Consider the following 25,484-nt stretch of genomic DNA (forward strand, 5'->3'; position numbering starts at 1 on the left):
AACATTAAGCCTATTACTGTTAAATTTAGTTTTAAAGTAATTGTAAACTATTATATTGTATTTTATAGCATATTTCTCTACTAAAAAAAAGCAATAAGTTTCTTACTTGACTTTACATACAAAGTTGTCCCTTTTCCGAAATGAATCTTCCAAGACCCATCATTCACACAGTACCTGACCTCGCAGCAAAAACAGTTGCATTCTCAAATTAATTTTTAACCTAGAAATATTTAAATAATTAATTTGAGTTGTAAAAAAAAATTCTATATATAGCCTACATCTACACTGTTTTTCACTGTCAACATTTTTAATTTACTTCAACATTCAGCTTTGTGCCTTGATCAAATATAATTTTGTCAGAGAGTGTCTCAGTTTTGTCAATATAATAAGGCCTTTTAATTTAATTTGATTTATTTTTTGACAATTATGTTATAGACAATTTGTATTTAAAAAGTTTTTTTTTTAAATCTTGATTTCTCAATGCATACAAAGCATCTATAAATGTTGTAAAGTATTTTACTGTCCTAGAATAACTATATATAGTGCTTTGGTAACACTTCTCGACCTCATGGTCTGAATCACATTGTGAAAAGATGTAGAGAGCAAATTTACTTATATAAACTCGACTTTGAGATAAATAAAGCTTTTTACTTTGACAATACTTCTGTATACTTACTTGAATGAACAGTCAATGATGTTCCAGAGGCAAAGAGTATTTTGTCCCCTGAATAAGTCACACAGTAGCTAATGCCCCGGCAATTACTTAGAATTGAGTAATTTAGAATTATTAAAAAGAGTGCTTTAGAATTATTAAAATCTATAGTCAAACATCTACACACAAAGCAAGTAATGCAAAAAATAAATTAATTAATTAAATATCTGTAAACAACACAAAAAGTAGGAACACATTTTACAGAAAACTATTTAACTTCTTTATAATTGTGACGTTTACCAACTGAAAATTGTTTCTACACCAACATTTTTTCAGTGTTTTTGTGTGCCAAATGTTAACATAACTTGAAAAATAATGATATACTAAATGTTTAAGTAACAATTTTTCAAAAGTTAATTTGTATTTGGAACAGGATACTATGTGTGTTATGTCTACATAAACTGATGTGTATTTATTCATCAGTAAAGCTTGCGAAATTCAAAAATATGTCATGCTATTCATTTTAAAAACTTTATATTTTGGTTCAAATCAGGTAAAATGAATCCTGTGCACTTACTTGACTCAATTAGTATTTGTGTGCCTTTTCCAAAAATTATCTTGTCCACTCCCACATTCACACAGAAGGAAACATCATTTAAAAAAATCTCAAGAGAAAGTTTTTCAGCGATTGACTCTACTGTCTAAAACTATTCCTAGTCTCAAAACCTAATCTGAGACCAATGTCAGATTTATCAAACAAAGTTTGCCAGTAGGCGATAAACTTACGTGAATTTACTATCAATTTTATTCCTGTTCCAAAGATAATCTCAAATCCCCCAGTTTTCACACAACCAGATGTAGAAATTTGTTAAAGATGACTAAACAAATATTTTTTTTATAAATAAATAAATTATTCAGGACAGTTGAAATAAAAGGATTATGAAAAACAGAACTGCCACTTTTTTATAAAATGAAAATGCTGTAATGATAGATTTGAACTATACCTGAAAAAACAGTAAGTTTTGTTCCTTTCCCAAATATTATACGTCCTACGTTGTTAGACACACAGAGATACACCACTTTACAAAAACTTAAGATCATTAATTAAGAAATGAGTACCACTGTTTAAACACATCTGCTGCTGATTTAGTAAAACCTATAAGACCGCAAAAAATGTCATGTTGAGAATCCAAGCGTTTTTATTTATAGAATTTTAAAGCAACTTTGAAACTTAATTTGAAAAGATATTTTTCTTTTTTTTTTTTTTGGTTTGTTTGTGTGGGGGGTGGTATTTGATTTTTTTTGTTATTGTTGTTGTTTTTATGAAAATGAAGCACTACCTGAGTTGATGGTAAGTTTTGTTCCTTTTCCAAATATTACTTTCCATCCTCCTGCATCAGTCACACAGTTTTACATGGCAGCACTAAAACATACTCACTACTAATGGGAAACATCCTAAACTTTAGACATCATGTAGATGTATGCTTTTTACTGAGTCCTTCAAATCAGGACAAATGTTTTTAATCTTTTTTTAAACAGAAATCAAAACAAAAACAAAACAAAGCAAACTTACTTTCTTCAACGATTACTTTTGTTCCCGTAGCAAAGATAATTTTGTTTGCTCCACTTCCATAAGTCACACATTATTACACTGCAAAGCAAAATCTATCAGACCTGACAAATAGGTCTTACAGAACTTTAAAGATCCAAAACTCAATTATATTACAAAATCAGGACAACACTATAATTATTTTGAATGGCTTAAAGATGTATAAAGATTATTTTGAATGGTTTAAATGTGTGAAAATGAAAACAGACACTTTACATCAGATGATAAATGAATAATTCAGATTGGTTTGTTTCTACTTACTTGAATTTATGATGACCTTTGTTCCTTGACCAAAAATGATCTTATCAGAATATGACACACAGTGTTAGCAACCATACAAATTACCTCTTTTGAATATTTCTACATTGTACTGCCTGCGTAAAGTATTATTTTTAAGTTTTGCCATCAAAATAAAATGATTTTTAACAATGCAATGTTGCAATTGAGTTTGTTTAGCTGGTTATTTTTATTTATTTTACTCTCAGAGTTGTAATTAAAGTACAACAATCTTTGGCAAGTTTTAAATCTTTAAGTATTTGAATTTTATCTGCAAACCTGATACAAAACTACTTATGGAAAAAAAATTTAGACTTCCGATATCATTTATTTTACTTAGAACCTAAAATATGATATCTAAAATAATATTGTGATGAAATGGACTTTGTGCCTGTCTCAAAGATAATTTTGTTAATTACACTTCTGTGTTTGTTAATGTATTTAAATCTTACTTGTTTCAACATGAAGTTTAGTTCCAGAACCAAAATAGATTCTGTAGTTTCCACTTGTAGTCACACACTGCAGTTCCTCGTTGCAATTACTCTTCACCCACAAAACACTTCATATATATTCTAATAGACTGTGAGGATTCTACATTTTTGTAATAATAAAAGATATATATATATAAGTACTTTTGTTTCCTTACAGTGTTTCTAAATACTGCTGAATTTGTATAACTTTTCTCATTTAAATTTAGAAATTCATTGCAAGAATTATTACTGACTTACTTGTCTCAACAGTAAGTCTGGTTCCAGAGCCAAAAATTATTTTACAGTCTCCAGTTACAGTCACACACTGCAATTCCTCTTAGAAATTCACACAATGACGTTTTTTTTTTCAAACATTTGTACTACGGTATTAAAAATTTTGCAATTGCACTTGGAAAATATTGCAAAATTGCAGATCTATGTATTTTATATAAATTATCCTGAATGTTAAATATTTTTAATAGAACAAAATTAATAAGTCTTGTAATATAGATTATAAACATGGCACAAAAAAAGTTTGAAACAACGTATACAATTAAAAGAGATGGAAGATACAGATCTGGATACTCACTTGTGTGAATTTCTAATTTTGTGCCAGACCCAAAGATTATCTTTCCATATGAACCTCCAGAAGTCACACAGTGCTAAACCTGAGAACTACAACTCCCTACAGTGGACAGTTTGACTCTTACAAATACATTTAGCAAAATATGTTCATATTTAAGGCCCATGATACTTAAGCAAAAATCTACCCTCAACTATACTTCAAATAAAATTACCTGGATTCATTATTTTATGAAAATGTATAGCTTTTTTTCAGAGGCTGTTAGCTGTAATTTAATGTAATTTAATTTGCTTTTAATTTGTTTTTACTACTTCCATCATGACCTTTAAAATGCATTCTATATGTACTATTCATATCCAATAAGGAATATATTAATATTGCAATCCTTAAAAAATAAAAACACTTACTTGTATCAACAAGCAGAATTGTACCTTGACCAAAAATGAGTTTCCCTCCATAGTTACCAGACACACAGTGCTAAACTTCATAACATTTTCTGACTGCTCTTCCATCGTTCTCTCAATCACCAAGACCAGAGGTCAGTATCCAACTACACTGAGCTTTTAAAGGACAGTTCTACAATACAGCTTTATCTGAGAAATAGTGTATGATAATTAATCAACTTTATATACCAGATGTTCCACAGTCAAAACTAGATGTAGTTACATAATAAAAACTCCTCAACCAAAGTTCAATCTCCACTACTCCTGACATCCCATTAAATGAACATTTGAATTACTATCAGACCCAGTCTAAGAAGCATTTCTAAACACATCTCTCACATCAGTGTAAAATATATATTTAATCTGACTTGAGGAGTGGGATTGTAGATACTTAATAGAGTAAACATGTAATTGTGTGCCAGACCCAAAAATCAGCTTTCCAAATCCAGCATCCACACACTGCTCAACCTCATACTTCTAACTCTCTCGCTATGTGGTGTACCTAGCGTATGCATCATTTTGTTTTTAAACATTTTTGACAATGAATATATATCCACAATATCCATTACTGTGAATCACAAATTACCAAAATTTTGTTTTTACACTAAATTCCATATTATTGACATTCTTACTTGTTTCAACAACTAAGTTTGTGTTATTTTAGAAATAATATATTATTGTGCCATACCTGACTGTACTGTGAGCTTTGTTCCAGTCCCAAATATCATTTTACCACCTCCAGTGTTAGTAACACAGGATTATATAGCTGCACAAAAACATCTCTGACTTCAAATCTTTGTTAAAAAATAAATAAAGTATGTTCCTGCCACATGCTAGCTTAAAGTGCACTTAATACTAATCCACTTTTTAATAAATTATTGTTTTTATTACTATTATTTTTAGTTTTATTCAATTCTTGTTTTAAGACAAGAAGGGAATGGTGTGCACTAATATGTGTAGATTTACCCATCAGGTTTAAAATCATTAACTTTCAGAATACACTTGAATAAAAGTAAATAGGCTTGTTTTCTTTCTTACTTGTTCCGATGATCAATTTTGTGCCTGTCCCGAAGAATAGTTTATTGACATTAGCTCCAGAAGCCACACACTATGTGACCACAGATCAAAAACTAAGTTAAATTAAAAATGAGAAACAGATGCAGCTGCATCAAAACGGGAAGATTCTGAGGGCCATATTAACGTTATTTAATGAAGGCATGCCAGAAACTACTATGCTGGACGACAGACAATAAATCATAAATATCTCCTTGAATGTGGTTCAACATCATTTAACTTAAAAGACAAATGTATCTTGAGAAAGTTTCCAGCAAAAAAAGACTAGCAACGTTTCAATGATAAACAACTGTGCGATAAATAAAGCTTTTTACTGTGTCAATTAATTCAAAAAATATATACACTTACTTGAATGAACAGTCAATGATGTTCCAGAGGCAAATGTTATTTTGCCCCCTGAATAAGTCACACAGTAGCTAATGCCCCGGCAATTACTTAGAGTGCTTTAGAATTATTACAATCTATAGTCAAACATCTGTGCCGCCCAATGGCAAAAGTCATGGGTTCGGTTCTCAGAAGATCCAAGAACTGATATATATATATATATATATTTTATGTATTCAATACAATGTTAATCACTTTGAATAAATGTGCTTGCTAACTTTTTTTTATGAAATACTAAATGTTTAACTGAATGTTTTATATTTGGAACAGGATACTATGCATGTTGATCTACATTAATCGATGTGTATGTCTGCAGTAGACATTGGTAAAGTTTGAAAAATTCAAGAATATCTTATGTTATTCATTTAATTTTGTATTTTGGTTCAAATCAGACAACACTGATTCAGTGCACTTACTCGGCTCAATTAGTAATTGTGTGCCTTTCCCAAAAATGATCTTATTCACTCCCACATTCACTCAGCAGGAAAAATAATTTAAAAAATCTCAAGAGAAAGGTTTTTAGAGATGTCTGGAGACCAATGTCAGATTTATCAAACAAAACTTCTCAGTAGGCAATACACTTATGTGAATTTACTATCAATTTTGATCCTGTTCCAAAGATAATCTTCTCAAATCCTCCAGTTTTCACACAACCAGTAACTTCATAACAAAAACTATCCCGAATGAGAATGTAGATGTGATTTTTTTTTTTAAATGACTAAAGAAAAAAATTTATAAAAACTGCCATTTTATATAAATAGATAAAATAATAAAATGAATCCTTGGATTGTGTCAAGCATTTATGTTTGTCGTTGTTGTTGTTAAATATTGGTAAATAACCAATTTGTGAAAATTAAGCACTACCTGAGTTGATGGTAAGTTTTGTTCCTTTTCCAAATATTACTTTCCGTCCTCCTGCATCAGTCACACAGTTTTACATGGCAGCACTAAAACATACTAACTACTAATGGAAAACATCCTAAGCTTTAGACATCATGTAAAATTAATGCTTTATTTTACTCTAAATATCAGGTTAATTATTTTGGAAACACTTCAGTATAGGGACCAATTCTCACTATTATCTTGGTTAATAGCATGCTTATTATTAACATATTGACTGTTTATTAGTACTTATAAACATATTCTGCATGACCATATTCTACATGCCTAATCCTACCCAATACATAAAATGAACAACTACCTTACTAACTATTAATAAATTACTTAATTACTAATAACTAATAAACAGAAATTTAGGAGTTTATTGAGGCAAAGTTCATAGTCAATAGCTTGTTAATAGCGAAAATTGGACCTTAAAATAAAGTGTGACCGTATTTTTTAACAATTCTCAACAACAATTAAAACAAACTTACTAGTTTCTATGATTAATTTTGTTCCTGTCCCAAAGATAATTTTGTTTCCTCCACTTGCATACATCACACAATATTACACTGCACAGCAAAATCTATCAGACTGTACATCAAACGATAAATGAATAATTCAGGTTTGTTTCTACTTGTTTCTACGATGACCATTGTTCCTTGAACATAAATTATCTTTATTAGCAGAATAGGACACAGTGTTAACAAATGCACAAATGACCTCTTTTGATTATTTCTACATTGTACTGCCCAGGAATTAGTTTATTTTTTAAGGAACAAAAAAAATAATTTTCATCAGTACAATTTTTTCCAATAATATAAGTGAAACACTACAATCTCTGGGAGAATTATATAAAGAATTTACAATAATAATTTCTTCAATGCTAATTATTTATGGGGAACTTCAGACATCACGTGGGTATGATATCTAAAATAATATTGTGATGAAAAGGTCTATTTTACGTTAAGTAAAATAGCTTTTAGCAATTTTTTGTCGGCAACGTATTTCAATTATCAACTTTATGCCTGTCCCAGAGATAATTTCATTAATTTATCACTTACTTGTTTCAACATGAAGTTTAGTTCCAGAACCAAAATACATTTTATAGTTTCCACCAGCAGTCACACACTGCAGTTCCTCATTGCAATTACTCTACACGTCAATACATATTCTAATAGACTGTGAGGATTCTACATTTTTGTAATTACACTAAAAAAAATTTAAAACAACAATATTTATATTTTATATATATTTTATGATGTGTGCTAGATTTGAGTACACTTCTAAGTACTGCTGAATTTGTACAAGGTCCCTTTCTCATTTCAGTTTAAAACTTCATCATAAAAGGTATTATTGACCTACTTGTCTCAACAGTAAGTCTGGTTCCAGAGCCAAAAATAATTTTCCAGTTTCCAGTTCCAGTCACACACTGCATTTCCTCTTAGCAATTACTCTATGCTCAACCCCAATATTCTACAAACATTCATACTATAGGAATTCTACATTTTGCACTTGGAAAAAGAAAAATATATTTTTACTATAAACTAACCTGATGGTTAAGGATTTTGTAATAGAGCAAATAATCACAAATAATCTTTTGTAATCTTGTTTTTTGTAACGCAAGAAGTTTGAAATAAAATACGAATAGATACAGATCTGGATACTCACTTGTGTGAATTTCTAATTTTGTGCCAGACCCAAAGATTATCTTTCCATATGAACCTCCAGAAGTCACACAGTGCTAAACCTGAGAACTACAACTCCCTACAGTGGACAGTTTGACTCTTACAAATACATTTAGCAAAATATGTTCATATTTAAGGCCCATGATACTTAAGCAATGTTTCAAATTGTTTTTAAATATGTATATGTAATTTCTTTGAATTTACAGATTAATTGTTTTATTTTTATTTTTTTTTAAGTATCAATTTCACTTTAAGTCTGAAACTAGGACATTTAACAGGATATTTTAGAGTTAAGGAAAATAAATTGGGGAATATATTATTGTGCCATACCTGACTGTACTGTGAGCTTTGTTCCAGTCCCAAATATAATTTTAACACCTCCAGTGTTAGTCACACAGGATTATATAGCTGCACAAAAACATCTCTGACTTCAAACCTCTGTAAATTTATGTTTTGCCACATGCTAGCTTAAAGTATAAAAAAAAAAGTTTGTCCATACCTAAGGGACCCATTAGATTCATCAAAATCAACAACTATCCTAATATAATTAAAAGTAAAATAACTTTTCTTCCTTCTTACTTGTTCCGATGATCAGGTTTGTGCCTGTCCCGAAGAATAGTTTATTAACATTAACTCCAGTAGACACACAGTATGTGACCACAGAGCAAAAACTACGCAGCCTTAGAAACACAAATGGACTATTAAGGTCAATGATCACTGTTTATGTCTTACTCTAAAGGTATTTTGCAGATTAAGTAAACACTGGATTAGTGTGGGTTTGTTAAATTAACACTGCATAAATGGGAAGACTGATCACTTTTTGAGGGCCATATTAATATTAATTAATGAAGACATGCCAGAAACTGCTATGCTGGACCATAGAAAAATAAATCACAAGCATCATTATGAATGTGGACTGACATAACTGTACTTATCAGAAATTCTCAAACAAAACAGCTAGCAATTCTTTTTCAATGATAAATGAAATCTCAGAAGTCAAATCTGCACAAATACTATGCAACTGTACAAATAAATAAAATAACAATAAAACTTACTTGTCTGAATTTCTAGTTTTGTGCCTGTTCCAAAAATAATCTTTTGTCCACCTCCAAGATTCACACAGTACGAAACAACACAACAAAATCCCTCAAACTATAACAACTATAAGACTCTAGTTTTATCTAACCAAAATAATACAAATCTTCATGCATATTATATTCTCCAATATTATTAATCTGTTCCAAGTCATAGCTCAAATTTTATGATCCAATATGTGTTATTTCTAACTCATCATCATATAATGCTGGTATTTCTATACTACTTTAAAACATACTGCGTTATTTACCAGTCTGTATTTTGGAGGAAATAATCGTTTCCAACATTTCTTTTTACAAATCACTTACTACTTTCAACGGTCAGTTTGGTTCCAGAGCCAAAATGGATTTTCCTGGCTCCACCTTGAGACACACAGTATATTTCATCTCTACAATAACTTCCTTAACAATATGTTGTACCTCTGCCACTGAAATGATAAAATAAAGCTTATAAATGTTACTTAATATACATGTTGTATTCATTCCTCAAAGTAAGGCAGGGTACAGGGTATCAGGTCAAATTTGTTTTACATTAAAACTTTGACCATCCTGCTCATATGACCATCCCAGTACTAACTGAAAAGATTATTGATGCCATGTTAAATGACAGATCATAGATAAATTAGAGATTTACAGTTATTATTGGTTTTGTTATTTCAGAAACATTGTGTCCGGAACAAAGAAACAAGACTAAATGGCGTCAAAAAGGAATCGCAACACATTAAGTAGCACTGATCATCATGAGCTTACTTGTTTCAACTATCAGTTGTGTGCCTTTCCCAAAGATAAGCTTGAGTCCACTTCCAGAAGTCACACAACGTATGAGAACTAAGCAAAAACTACCTGACCTGAAACTTAATGCTCCTCAACCTTAATGACTAATATGACAACTTGTAATTGATAAGGTATATTAAATATGCATTTTAAAGCACAGTAATGAATGACTATTAGTAAATAGCATGTTGTTAAATAAGCATTTTGCTGGTATATATATATATATATTTTTTTTTTTTTTTTTTTTTTTGCATAAAAATGTGTTTTATACCTCTTTATTAAAAATCACTTACTTGTTTCAACTATCAACTTTGTGCTTGTCCCAAAGAAAAGCTTGTAAGCTCCACTTCCAGAAGACACACAACATAAGATCACTAAGCAAAAACTACCTGAAAGACTTTTTAAGGCAGCCAAAGATTAATGTGACAAATTGTGGTGGATAAAGGATATTAAATATACATTTCAAAGTGCATGACATTTGGTGTAAAGGCACATTTTGCCATTAATATATGCATTAGTTTCTCTTCAGAACTACATATGATTCACTTTTCTTTTCTTATGTTAATATGCATTACTGATTTATAAACACTTACTTGTTTGAACAATCAGTTTGGTCCCAGAGCCAAAATAGATTTGCCTGACACCAGCTGAAGTCACACAATAGTGTTTGCCAAACCAATAACTTATAAAGATCAAAACAAACAAACAAACAAAAAACTAAAACTAAGTTCCCTTAGTATATAAGAAAGAAACTATACTATAAAAAATTCTAAATTCTAACAGGACATTTCACATACTTTTACAGTAAAATACTGTTTTTGGAAGTGAAAAAATCAAGTTATATTTTGCAGTGAAATATCTAAATTGACAACCCCAGAATACCTTGTGAGACACTTCACATGTAATGGTTTTTCATTGTTTCTTCTTAGCTTTTTTCATATACATAATTTAACGATAATGTACATTAGGATTTTATGTTTTTTTTGAGTGCAACACCATGCACCTTCTGTATATTAGTATTTACTTAACTTGTGGAAAAGCAAGTTTTTTGTGTAAATTATAGTCCGTAACACCTGAAATGTTGCTATTGTATTTTTACTGTAAAGTCGGAGCCGGTTTTTATTTATTTATTTTTTTTTTTATTTTTACTTTTATCATTTATCTTATTGCTTTGTAGTTGTATTGCTACTGTCAGCGATAGTATGACCTTGACTGCTTGGATTTTTTATTTTTTTTTATTTTTAATGGCTGGGTACAAAGAAGCAAATAACAGCTCATAATAATAATAATCTAATAAAATTATATATATATATATATATATATATATATATATATATATGGCTGAGCATACCACTACCATTAATAAACTTACTTGTTTCAATGATCAGGTTTGTACCTGCCCCAAAGATGATCTTATTTCCAGTTCCAGTCACACAATATAAGACCACACACCTAAAACCTTCCAACACAAGTACCACCACTCTGATTTTATGAATCTGCTTTAAGACTTTTTACAATTTAATTAAAATATAAGTAATATTTTATCACAAGCTATAATATATCGTACACATTTTATTTTTTTGCAAAAGTGAGTCAATGTTTGTTTTTGTGCTATCTATTGTTAAAAAAAGAAGAAAGAGTTTTACCTGAATTTACAAAAAGCCTCGTGCCTTTCCCAAATATTACTTTCTTTACTCCAGTGTTAGTCACACACAGTTATATAGCAACACAAAAACATGCTGCTTTAGGGAAACATCAGTTCAACACAGAATTGAATTCAAATATGTGGAGCTTTAGTACAAAAATAATTAATTTATATTACTAACAGATCTTGTCCTATTAACCATGTAAAGTTTCATCCTATTTAAGAAAAACCAAGGCTTTTCGCAATGTCATGTCAGTGGTACTTTTGGAGTACAGTAACTTACTTGTTTCAATAATCAGATGTGTGCCGGTACCAAATATAATCTTACTGAATCCACCGGCAGTCACACACTACAAAAACCAAACACCAAAAGCTAGGGATCCTCAAGATCCTTTAGATCACTCTGTAAAACTCAAAACTACTGTTTCCAGTTGAATTTAAATCTCCTCTGATAGTAAAATATATGTTTGACCAACAAAAACAGAATCAGAATGTAGATCATATTAGATTTTGGATTTAAGTGTAATGTGCAAAAAAGACATTTTGACAATTTTGTCATTTTTGACAATATGATCTAATATTCCCACTGGGTCTAAAGTCAAAATAAACTCACTACTTGCTGTTGTATTCCTTAAACATCCATTATACAATACAGATTTTATAATGGATGTCTTTTAATACAGATATCAAATACGATAAATTCATGATGAACCTACCAGTTTCAACTATCAATTTTGTGCCTTTCCCAAAGATAATCTTGTAGTTTCCACTTCCGTAAGCCACACAATGTAAGACCAACAAACAAAAACTATTTGGTCTGAGTGGCTCAAACAACCTTTCATAAATCAATAATTGGCAATGATCAGATCAGCTTCACATGAAGTGAAAATTCAGCAATTTTACGATCTTACTAAGCTACAGTATCAAATATTGAAGCGCTCCACGATTTTGTTGGCATGTTTTAGATATGTGTTAGTTTATTTGGAGAATTGAGCTGTCAAAATTACTTATGAAGTTGTATACATTTTTTTGTTTCCTCTGTAAATGTTAGTATCCGCTTCGCTGTTTTTTTTTTTTTGGATCACAAGTAACATAATAAATAATAACATAATAAATAGCAATTAATATATATAAATGTATATGGCTGAGAATACCACAAGCATTAATAAACTTACTTGTTTCAATTATCAGGTTTGTACCTGCCCCAAAGATGATCTTATATCCAGTTCCAGTCACACAATATAAGACCACATGCCTAAATCCTAAAACTGTTTTTAAGAATCTGCTTTAAGGAAATGTAAAGTTTAATTAAAAAATAAATAAATGACCTTTTTTTTTGTTTTATGACCTGCTTATATATCTCATGTATTCTATTTTGTGGGCCGTTTTCCATGTTTATGTCAAATGAACAACAGTAGTAATAACAAAACATGTGTATACTCACTTCTATTAACATATAATTTGGTGCCAGAGCCAAAAATCAGCTTTCTAAACCCACTTCCATCATTCACACAGTACGAAACATCATAACACTAACATGGTTACTGATTAGAGTTATAAGATTATGAGGTCAGACGTTAATGTTTGTCTTTACATTAATTTCTTACAATTCCTATTATTCCATTGACACAATTGTTTTCAACATTCCTTAAGTTTCTAATTACATATTTTAAAACCACCTTAATCTATTTCTATGTGCACTATACTGTAAGGCCTTGTAAGAGTGAGTCTGTTTGTTAGCTCTTGTAAAAAGAGAGAGGAGTTTTACCTGAATTTACAAAGAGTTTTGTGCCTTTCCCAAATATCACTTTCCTTACTCCAGTGTCAGTCACACACAGTTATTTAGCTACACAAATACATGCTGACTGCTTAAGGGAAACACAAATTCAATATAGAATTTAATAAAAAAAATTGAGAGCTTTAGTAATTATTAGTTTATGCTTTAAAGCAGTGTTATGCTGTCATGTTAACAGATTCTGTCCTATTAAGTATTTAAAGTGTTATCCTATACGAAAAAAAAAACTAAAAAACAAGGCTTTTCTTAAAATTCCAAACATATCAAACAACTTCTGGTGTATAGTGAGTAATAATTATCTTACTTGTTTCCATAATCACATTTGTGCCTGTCCCAAATATAAGCTTATTGAATCCATCTCCAATCACACATTACATAACCAAACACCAAAAACTAGGGATACCCAAGATGCTTCAAACTCAGCTGTTGGACTGTATGTGAACAACTGTTTCCAGAAAAAGGGATCTTTTTTCAATTTCAAATATGATGAATTCATGACACATAATACTGGTAATCATGAACTTACTTGTTTCAGCTATCAGTTTTGTGCCTTTCCCAAAGATAATTTTGTTCCCTCCACCTCCATAAGTCACACAATGTAAGATCACCGAACAAAAACTTACTTGTTTCAACTATCAACTTTGTGCCTGTCCCAAAGAAAAGCTTGTCAACTCCACTTCCAGAAGACACACAACATTAGACCACTAAGCAAAAACTACCTGAAAGACTTACTTAGGCAGTCTTTGATAAAAGATAATAAATAAGCAAGTCAAAGCATAGTAGCAATGATACTTGGTATAAAAGTGCATTACTAAAGAACCATTTTGTCTTTAGGATATAAATGTTTTATTAATTATGCATTAGTTTATCTTGTGGACTACACATGATTAACTTATTTTTAATGCATTATTTAACCTTATTATATATTGGTGTTACGTAAAAAATAGTGTATATCTTTATTAGCCTCTAAAACACTTACTTGTTTGAACATTCAGTGTAGTACCAGAGCCAAAATAGATTTGGCCGACACCAGATGAAGTCACACAATGCAGTTTACCAAACCAATACCTTTATGCTACTGTAAGAAACTTGTCGTTTTTTTTTTTTTTCATTAAAAACTGTAATGATTACATCCTTAATGGTGTAAAGTGTTTGCTTTAAATTGATAACAATTAAAAAGGAACAATATTAAATACAATGAATTCACACACAATACCACATGAACTTACTTGTTTCAACTATCAATTGTGTGCCTTTCCCAAAGATAATCTTGTATCTGCCACCTCCAGAAGTCACACATTGTAAGACCACCAAACAAAAACTATTTGGTCTGAGTGGCTCAATCAGCCTTTCATAAATGAACACTTAACAATTATCAGCTTTCACTTCACAAGAAAGTATTTTTATAATGTTATTAAGCTATCCAGTATTGAAGCGCTGTCCAAGTACATGCACTAATCTGGCATACTTCATATACGAGTTAGTTTCTCTTAAGAACTAAAATGTAAAATATACTTAATAAACATGTTAAAACCAAAAATACATATATATATCATGATCTGGATACCTGATATGTAGGAAAATCTATACTAATGATTTTGACTTGAAATTGAGAGAACATATCTAAATTCTTTGTTAGGATCTGCAAGTTTATTGGTATGCCCATTTTCTCTTAAGAATGTTATACGAATGGGAAACATATTGTTTACCTGCATTCACTGTGAGCTTTGTGCCTTTTCCAAATATTACTTTCTGTAGTCCTGTCACACACTGTTATACAGCTACACAAAAACATGCTGGAAATTATGCATGTTGTAATTACAGAATCACAGCCGTATTACTTTTATGTTTTAAGAAACATTCATTCTGGATCAAAGGAACAAGATTATTTAGTGACAAAAAAGAAATCGGAACACATTGAATAGAACTGATAATCAAACTTACTTGTTTCAACTATCAATTGTGTGCCTTTACTGAAGATAAGCTTGTTTAGTCCACTTCCAGAAGTCACACATTTTAAGACCACTAAACAAAAACTACCTGAATCTTAATTCTCCTCAATGAATCTGATTAATATGACGATTTGTAATTGATACGGTATATAAAATATACATTTTAAATCACACTAATGAACTGCCATTAGTGAACAGCACACTAGTAAATAACACTTTTGATTTTTCTTGAGGACTATATTAAAATATGATTCATTTTCCACACAAAACACACAAAACATGCTGACTGCTTTTAGTTTACCTATAAAATACTCAAAAGTTTAAACTAGTTAATAATTACATTTCCCTTTACCCTTCCTTAATTTACCAAAACTGTGACAGTGTTAACACCAGGAATTAGCTGTACTCTGTTTGAAGATAATTATAATTAATCTACTTGTGTCATTGAGCAACTTTGTGCTAATAAGAAAAATTACACTTGCATGTGATCAAGCAGAAAAGTGTCCTTGTGTTGATCTTTTTGTATGGCAAAAAGCATGATTGGGATTGATGAAAGAAAAACTAGGCTACTCCTTAACACAAATGCCTCAGTTTTAATGACTATGTCCTAAGGATCTAAAAGGTACTAAATAAGGTGTTCACAGTGATGTAAGTAGTGCCAAACATAATGAACTTACTTGAATCAACTGTTAATTTTGTGCCTCTCCCAAAAATAAGCTTTCCTGCACCTCCAGTATACACACAATGTCACACCACATATCAAAATCTCTTGTCAAATACAACACAGACCTATAGGTTTTGTTGAAAAACACACAATTATTATAGTGTGTTTTGTCAAAACTCTATATACACAATTATATTTAAACCTCAATTATAAACTTTTCATAAAATTACTTAATTACTTTTTTTGCATACATTGCCAATGTTGTGTCAGATGAATTGCTCCTTTCATGCTTAAATACTATTAACTTCCTAAAAAAATCGCTTAATCTTCAGCAATTTCTAAATTGGCAAAGCACTTACTATTTTCAACTGTCAGTATGGTTCCAGAGCCAAAAATGATTTTCAAGCCTCCAGCTTGTGTCACACACAATATTTTGCCTCTACAGAAACCTCGTCAATGCTACTACATGAACTATAAAAGAAAGCTGTAACACTTTATGTTAAGGTTCAATCTGCTAACATTAATTCATGCAATAGCAAACATTAAATAGCATAGAGAACTGCTTTTACAGCATTTATTAATCTAGGTTTATGCTAACTTCTACTAATATATTTTAACTAATTTAACCTCAGGTGTTACCAAGCAAGCTTCACATTTTCCAATAGCATTCATCCTGTAGACAAGGTATATTACCAAGTAATAGTGTCAGATTGCATCTCTAGTTTGTCAGCGATATTAAATTAGACATTTGACACTGAACTGCAATATTAAATTAGAAGTCAAGGATAGATTGAATTATGGATTTTTTGAAAAGCCATGATATTTGAATCATGGCATTTCATACAAAATAAATAAATAAATAAATAAAAATAAAATGAAGAATTTAGCACACTTTGAACATCAATGATAATCCAATATAAACAAACTTACTTTTTTCAACTATTAACTTTGTGCCTGCCCCAAAAAATATCTTGTAGCCTCCAGCTCCAGAAGTCACACAATAACAGATCACTGAACATAAACTGTCCTGCAAGGCTAAAATCAACTCACCTGTCATAACCTATTAATGGCAAAGTGAAAATGAATTATTTCTAATTAAAAGCATTTTAATAAATGTCCTGAACTTAAAAAAATAAATATATAAATAAAATAAACAGTAGCACTGTAGCACTGGGTCTATGAGTATGTCTAAACCATATAATCTTTTCATTAATATCATGATCTGGATCCCAAATGGTTGTGATGTTTTCCAATTTTCTATAGACACTTACGTGTTTCAACTATCAGTTTGGTTCCAGAGCCAAAATAGATCTGATAGAGGCCAGATGAAGTCACACAATGCAGTTTACCATCACAATAACTTTCTACTTTTAAATCAATGATTTATGTACCATGAAAAAGTGAATCAAAACTAGTGACTAAGATTTCAAATATGTTCCCTGTGTTACTAATAACAGTGTGAGGTTATAGGGATATGGACTATGATAAACCAAAATTATAAGACATTTCCATTAAAACAACACTAGATCCATTGCAACACTTTTTTATGGATCAACTTCATTTAGCACAAAATGCACTAAAGTGTTTGGCATCCTTCCCCTGCATTACCAACCTGATTATTAAAACAAATTACATTAAATTTTAAAGACATTGGTAATGTACAAACAAACAATAGCTCTGTAAACAAATATGATAAATATGAAAAAGAATGTAAGTATGTGCCGTTTTAATGCACTGTTGAAATGAACAAACTTACTTGTGTCAATTATCAACTTTGTTTCTGACCCAAAGATGATCTTATATCCTCCTCCAGTAGTCACACAACATGACACCACACAACCAAAACCTTCCAACACAACAGCCACTAATCTGCTATTTGATTAAGCTGATTTCACATAATAAAAATGATAAAGTCAGTTATTGCTTGAGTTTTATGACCTGTCATTCTTTTCCGCAATCATACTGTCCATTTTACAATCAATGTGGGAAAGTTGGTAACAGTAGAAAAAAAAGGTAAACTGTATTTGATTCTGCATACTCACTTGTACTAACTTGTAATTTTGTGCCAGAACCAAAGATCACTTTTCTATATCCATCAGTCACACTATGTGAAGTATCATAACTATAACTGATTACAGCTCACTGGCTGAGTATTTCACTGTAACAGTCAACAGTATAAACACTATAGATATTTCCCTCATTTAAACATACATTTTTACGTTACTAAATTTACTGTTTTTTCACAGGCTTTACCTAAACTTAACCTCCAAATAAGGTTACCCTGCACTATACGTAATAACACAATTGGAAACAAGATTATTGCTGTTTGCATGTTAGTTTGAGTATAAGAGATCTGATCTAAATCTAATGTGTATAAAGAAATCATTTACCTGCATTTACATTGAGCTTTGTCCCTGTTCCAAATAATAATTTCTGTGCTCCAGAATAAGTCACACACAGTTATATAGCTACACAAAAACATGCTGATTGTTTGAGGGAAACCAAACAGAGAATGGTATATAAACATACAGTATGCAACGTAAATGTTGAATAATCAAGATAGTAAAACAAATGTCCTAACATGTCACTCTCTCCTGAGGACTACATCAATAGATTAAACCTTATTGAAATATTCCTTTGAAGTAAACAGGGCTGAGAATAATAAACGTACTGCCATTGACTGTTAGTTTAGTGCCTCTCCCAAAAATAATCTTCAGTCCACTTGTAGTCATACAATAATAACCCATCACAAGCACTTGGTTCTCTTATGTCTTACTATTATCTACCTCCATTTTAATTAAAACAAGCCCAATTCTTAATCTAGGAAATACTAAATGAAATTATAAAAAGTAAACATCACTGATCCTTATGAACTTACTGCTTTGGATCATCAGTTTTGTGCCTGATATAAATATAAATATATCAAATATAATCTTATGATTTCCTGTATTCACACAGAGCTACAACCTATAACAAATACCCCATGCAAATATCTATTTGCAGAGAACTGTTGTTCACATTTAGAAGTGTTTTATTATTAAAAATGTAAAGAAAGTATAATCATTCCTTTTAAATATGTCATTTTCTGCATATGCATAGTTCTTGTATGGGCATTTGTTATAGTATATGCATATTAAAAGCAGTTAAACCATTTAGCAATGGTCAAGATTTTATACTTCACCTGTTCAGATGGTCTAACTTTTACATTACTAAAGGTGAATAAATGAATGGAATGGTGGATTTCAACAAATTTTGCTGTAGATTTTTCCCCCTTTTTCACAAACAAAACAGGTTTGTTTGTTCTAGGCACACAATGTGAAGACTTTGAAAACTACTTACCTGAGGCAATAATTTATTTATCAGTATACATTTTAGATGTTTAAAAAAACCAATTTTTTTATGATTTTAAGTAATCAGTTATTTTTTACATTGCAATATTGTCTAAAGGTGTCATGAGACTGGGTATGTTTGTTTTTAGATCTTTTCATACCTGAATTTATTGTGAGTTTTGTTCCTTTTCCAAAAATAATCTTCCATGTGGCTCCACTACTAGACACACAGTGTTTTGTGTGCTAACAAATACATGGCCACTTTCATGGTATAAACATTAAGCAAAAATGCACAAATATAAATACCTGACAATAACTACTGATAAAAATAATTGCTATTTTATGCAATTTACCTTCTTTCGTATCATTTCTTTAATTGCTAACTTTGCATATTGTCTAACACAGCTTAAAATATGAATTCATGTTACATTCTTCCTTTAAAATATAATTTGACTTCGTTTTATATCTTGACTTTTCACAGTAAACAAAATAATGGTGTGTCCATGTTTACAAAATTACTTTTCAACTTGGGTGTTGACAGACTAGTACTCAAATGAAGCCAATGCGTTATTGTTCTTGGTATTTTAATGTGCAATGCAAATGGAAACTAAGTCATCTAAATATAATAGCTTGTGTTGTTTTCTGTATACTCACTTAACTGAACATGTAAACCTGTGCCTGTCCCAAAGAAAAGCTTGTTATATCCACCTCCAGCATTCACACAGTGCAAAACACCACATTCATTACCCTTTACCAGCAGATTAGTTCTCAGTCACTAAACTTATGCAACTTTAGAAAGCAAAATAAGCGGATAAAGTAAATATTTTGTCTGTACATGATGATTTCATGCAATCTTCACTCAATTATTATCACTACAATTATTTGGAGACCTGTTATAATCAACCAATGCACTACAATATGAACAAATACCTTTTTTTTTAAGAGTTTCTATCCATTCACATCAAAGATGCATTGGATGACCATACTGTACTATAAATCAAATGAGATTTACATGCCAAAGATCTAATGAGATAAAGACTACTATGGTGTGAGTTTGCCTAATTCAGTGACGCAACATGCACATGTTAATTACTCAAATACTCAAATACAAATACCTGATTCAACAATGAGCCTTGTTCCACTTCCAAAAAACAACTTGTCAGTATTTGCATCCACACAGTAATACAACCTGCATCAAATACTCAATGCACTACTTGTCATAGCAGAAATATTTAGATATTAGAAAGATTTAGACTTTAAAGGTAGAATTTTTAAAACTGATGTAGGAAATAGTCATTGTATACTTTTACATCAAAGTGTTGTGTAATACAGTGTTGATGTTCTTTTAACTATCACATTCTCAGTCCAATAACCAAAACAATGACCATCAAATCTGACCAGATGGGAAAGAAATACACCTACATTTTTTCTAGAACAAGCTTTGTGCCACTTCCCAAATGTTACCGTAAACAGTTCCATGTCCATTTACAAACCTCATTATTATTTTCCCAATGGATATTTTTACAGGTATATTCAGTGCTTAATTGATTCAAAGATATTTCAAGTGTACACACATGATAACAACATTGGTAAAAACAAAACATTTTAGCAAATTCATATAGTTAACTTATTTACTTTTAATTCAGTTTTCTAAGTTTTTCGTCTGTTTCTGTAACATACATAATATTTTACTTACTTGATTCAATGAAGAGTTTGGTCCCTTCACCAAATATCAGCTTATTTCCACCACCAACATTCACACAGTTGACTACCCCACTACAATAACCATTTCTACTAGTACGATTAATGTATGAAGCTAAACCAATGCAGAAATGCATCCACCTTTATTTTTCAGGATTTCAACTCTGAAGATGTTTCAACTGATTTCTTTTTTTCAGAAGTGCAAACTTACTTGAATGGATGAAAAGTTTGGTTCCTTTACCAAAGATTATCTTTCCAAGGCTGCCAGTATTCACACATGGCTATACGTCCATACATTAACCTATGCATCAGAGAGAATCTCTAAAACTACATGCTACCTATCAGAGGAGATTTCATATTTATTTACTTTAAAATATTCGGTTAGATTTGTTTGTTCAAAAATGTGCCATGTTCTATGTAACATTTAGATTGTTTTTATTCTACCTCTGATAATAGCCAGGCAATGCCATTAGGAATTCTGTGCTTGTAGGATAAATGTATTAAAAATAATCACAAACATAAAATGTTTAATTATGCAATATGTAAATATGCTTTGAATAACTGTGACAAAAATAAGTAGATTTAAAATGCTCACAATATATATGTTGTACTATACTAAACTACTTAAAAGTCATTTCTAAGATAAACATTTTTTGTGATTTTAAGATTAGAGAGAGCAGAAACTTACTTCCACAATTAGTTTCATTTTATTTGCAAAAATAAGCTTTTCATTCCCTCTATTCACACAAAGTTATACACCATAACATAAACTTCCTGTAACTGCCTCAAACCCATCATACAGAAATACTAAATACAGTAAACTGAATACTAAACACTTTCAGTTAATGCAGCTACTGTATGCAGTTGGATCTTCTAATGTCAGTGGACCTTCAATCAGTTTCATGTGTAATCTTCTGAATTTAGTGACTTATCAAATTATTTTCTACTTACTTGATTGCACAATGAATCTGGTATCATGGCCAAATACGACCTGATTCACCCCATTGCACTCTCACAGCGCTCTGCTTAACAAAAGCATTATGATCACCAATTTATCCAATTTTAAGGACTGATTCTGTATTAGATCTCATTTTATATTCTCAAAAATATTTTCTAGTCAATTCCCACTGCTTGTTGTCATTTAAAATATTTTACTAATTAAAAAAAATAATAATGAAACATTTATTATGTGCTGTGTTAATCATTTTGTAAGTCAAAGATTGTATTTGCAAACTAATATATTATCAAATGCAAGCAGACTGATGTTTGTACTTTTCCATACTTTCAAAATAAAAATAAATTGTTTGTGAAGCTGTATTATAAATGGAGTAGTAGATAAATGTCACTTTCTTGTTTTACAGAAAACTTAAATGCAATAAAGAATGATAAATCTCACCTGATTCCACTATAAGTTTTGCACCAGAGCCGAAGATTAAGATTATTGATTCCCTGGTCATTCACACAACACTAAACACCATCTCAAATATCCTTTAGTGCAAACAACTTCAACTGATCTACATTTCTCAAAACTAATCATTTAAGTTATATGCTTTGAATTATCACAAGTGATGATGATACGAAAGTCATCATCACTAATTTCACTACCCTCAAAAAAAATTTAATAAAAAAATGTACAAGTAGTTTCAAGCCATTATTTCATGTTATAAAGCAAAAATAAAAGCTATTTAAAATAATACTCACTGTGCTGCACAATTAACTTTGTTCCAGATCCCATTAAGAACTTAGAGCCAGAACCAGACGTCCACAGTGTTGCATTCTCAGACATAAAACCTCTTCACACAAGATACAGATACAGATCGTTTAAAATCTTCATTTACCAAATATTCAAGATCAAAGATCATATCTTAAAATGCTCAATATTCTTCTATTTTTGTATATGTTTTATATTTTTCCCTTAAATTTTAGAATTATGAAATTATATTAAAATAATAAAATATAATTTTTGATGAAAGGGCCCTCGCACCTGGGCTCACCACCACCGGGTGAGTTTAGGAAAACAGCTAACGGTGGGCAATATGCATTTAAAGTGATAAATATACGAGGAATATGTCAAAGTCATTTATCTGTGCCAAACTTCCTACTGCCAGCTACTGCCGATATGACTGTATCTGAATGTTGGCATGTACATATCTTCAGACAAGGACTTTTATTAAATCCATGAAATTTGATGCAGATTGAACATGGTATGTTTGAGTTAGTGTAAAACATGAAGGTGGCACTATAAATTATAACTGAATATTGGCATTTAAATGTTTTCAGGCCAGGACTCTTACCCAATATATAACGTTAGGGGCAGATCGGACATTGCATCTTTAAGTTAGTGTGAAACAAGTTGTTTCCTTTTGCCAGTAGGTGGCGCTATAATTATAACTGAATATTGGCCTTTAGATGTGTTCAGTCCACATTATAGAATGTGTGCAGTAGATTGGGCATTAAAAAGTGAAAGTCTTGACATTTGCCAAGTATATGGTAACCCATAATCTTAATTGCTGCTCTGCATTTAACCCATCCAAGTGTGCACACACACACAACAGTGAGAAGTGAACACACACCCGGAGCAGTGGGCAGCTATGTATGTAGCAACTAGAGCAACTGGTGGTTCAGTGCCTTGCTCAAGGGCACTTCAGCCATGAGTATTGAGGGTGGAAGAGAGTGCTGTTCATTCACACCCCCCCACCCCACCTACAAGTCCTGCCAGCACAGAGACTCGAACCGGTGACCTTTGGGTAACTAGTCCAACTCTCTAACCATTAGGCCACTGCAGCTGAATGCATGAGATACAACAACTTCCTATTTCATGGCATTAATAGCATGCTTTAGCACCTAGTAACTGTTACTAGCATGTTTGAGCATATTTCTAGCAATATTTAGCACACAACAGCATATTTTACTGTATTGCTAATTGTGCATCACAGTGTTAAACTTAACTTCCTGTTGCCAAAAGGCGGCACTATAACTATAAACGAATATGAGCATATAGATGTCTTCAGGCCAGGACTCTTGGATGCAGATTGGACATTGTATGCATTAGTTACTACAACTTTCTGTTTGATGGCGTTAATAGAATGCTTAAGTGTTGCTAGCATGTCTGAGGATGTTTCTAACGTGTTTAGCACACAATGGCATATTATACTGTGTTGCAAATAGTGCATCACAGTGTTAAACATGCCACTTCCTATTGAAAGTAGGTGGCGCTATGACTATAACTGAATCTTGGCATGTCGATGTGTTCAGGCCAGGGCCTGTATTCACAAAACATCTAAAGCCTAAAAGTATCTCTTAAAATAATGGGTGTGTCAATCCTAAATTTAGGACTTCAAAATTTTTGCTCTAAGAGTATTTTACAAAGCGTTTAAGCACTAAAAGTAGCTCCTAAATCAGTGAAGCGTTAGGAGTAATGAAGGGGACTCCTAAGACCAAACCACAAACTATTCCTAAAATGGCTGTTCCCGGCAGTCTGCCTCTGAAAATAAACATTTTAGAAACATTTGATAATGAATTTTAAAAAGATATCACCTTTGGATTTCGAGGTTACCCCAACTCCTAATTTTTCTTTGATTATATCCTTGTTTTCATTAACAAGTTGGGCAATAAGTAACTGCTTGCCAGGTTTTTTTTTTTTTTTTACGTTTGCATGTATTATTATCAGCCATAATTATTCTACTCTGTTAATTATAAAGCTGTTTATATACATATCCGCTAGTTGTTTTTGAGAAGCATACATGTAAGAGGCTGACAGTAAGCTGAACATAAACTTATCCTGCATTTTAAAATCTTTATTTGTAAAGCCCTAAATGTTTTTACTACACCCTTTACGAATCATCATTGAGTTTTCATGCGCATTAAAATGATTTCGATTAGTACTGCAGATTTGCTCTCTACACATCCAACATCTACTTCCACTGTCATTCACTAACTAGGGGACCCCCAATTGAGGCTCGTACTTCTGATTTGACATGTAAACTGGCCAAACAGCAAAAAAAAAAAATTACAGCAGCTGCATCAGGTGTCTAATTTATCACTGTAATACTGGTTTTGTTATTTCTGAAATTAGGCTATTTGTTACTGAACACTGTCAGTGTGAGGCTACAAACAGCCTGTAGATATTTAAACATATAATAATATGCTGTCGTGTCTTCCTGGGACATGCAAATCTGTTCCAGGGCAACAATTTAATGAACAAAAAATAAATATATATATATATATATATATATATATATATATATATATATATCTTAGTTAGCACATCCAATATATTTTGACACATACATGTGTACATGGATGTCTGTGGGCTAAGCCCCAGATATTTAGTCACCCTAGAACTGCCCCTGGTCCTCACACCATCAGTACTTGGGCACTGATAATATCATGCATCAATGATCATGATGCCAAAACCTCTCTAATACATTTAAACGTGAAATTGTGGTGAAACAAATTTGATATACATTCAA

General features: G+C 31.2%; 1 protein-coding gene across 1 annotated transcript in view; it reads right to left on the reverse strand.

Moving 5' to 3' along the window:
- The window catches only part of LOC132154783 (M1-specific T cell receptor alpha chain-like), a 50,970-nt gene that overhangs the window by 24,857 nt on the left and 629 nt on the right, over positions 1-25,484 (reverse strand). Inside the window, exon 2 of the mRNA XM_059563447.1 lies at positions 22,714-22,805. Within this exon, the coding sequence (XP_059419430.1) occupies positions 22,714-22,805 (92 nt within the window). The remainder of the gene's footprint in view (positions 1-22,713; positions 22,806-25,484) is intronic.

The sequence above is a fragment of the Carassius carassius genome, chromosome 12 (assembly GCF_963082965.1).
Source record: "Carassius carassius chromosome 12, fCarCar2.1, whole genome shotgun sequence".
In the NCBI taxonomy this organism is placed as follows: Eukaryota; Metazoa; Chordata; class Actinopteri; order Cypriniformes; family Cyprinidae; genus Carassius; species Carassius carassius.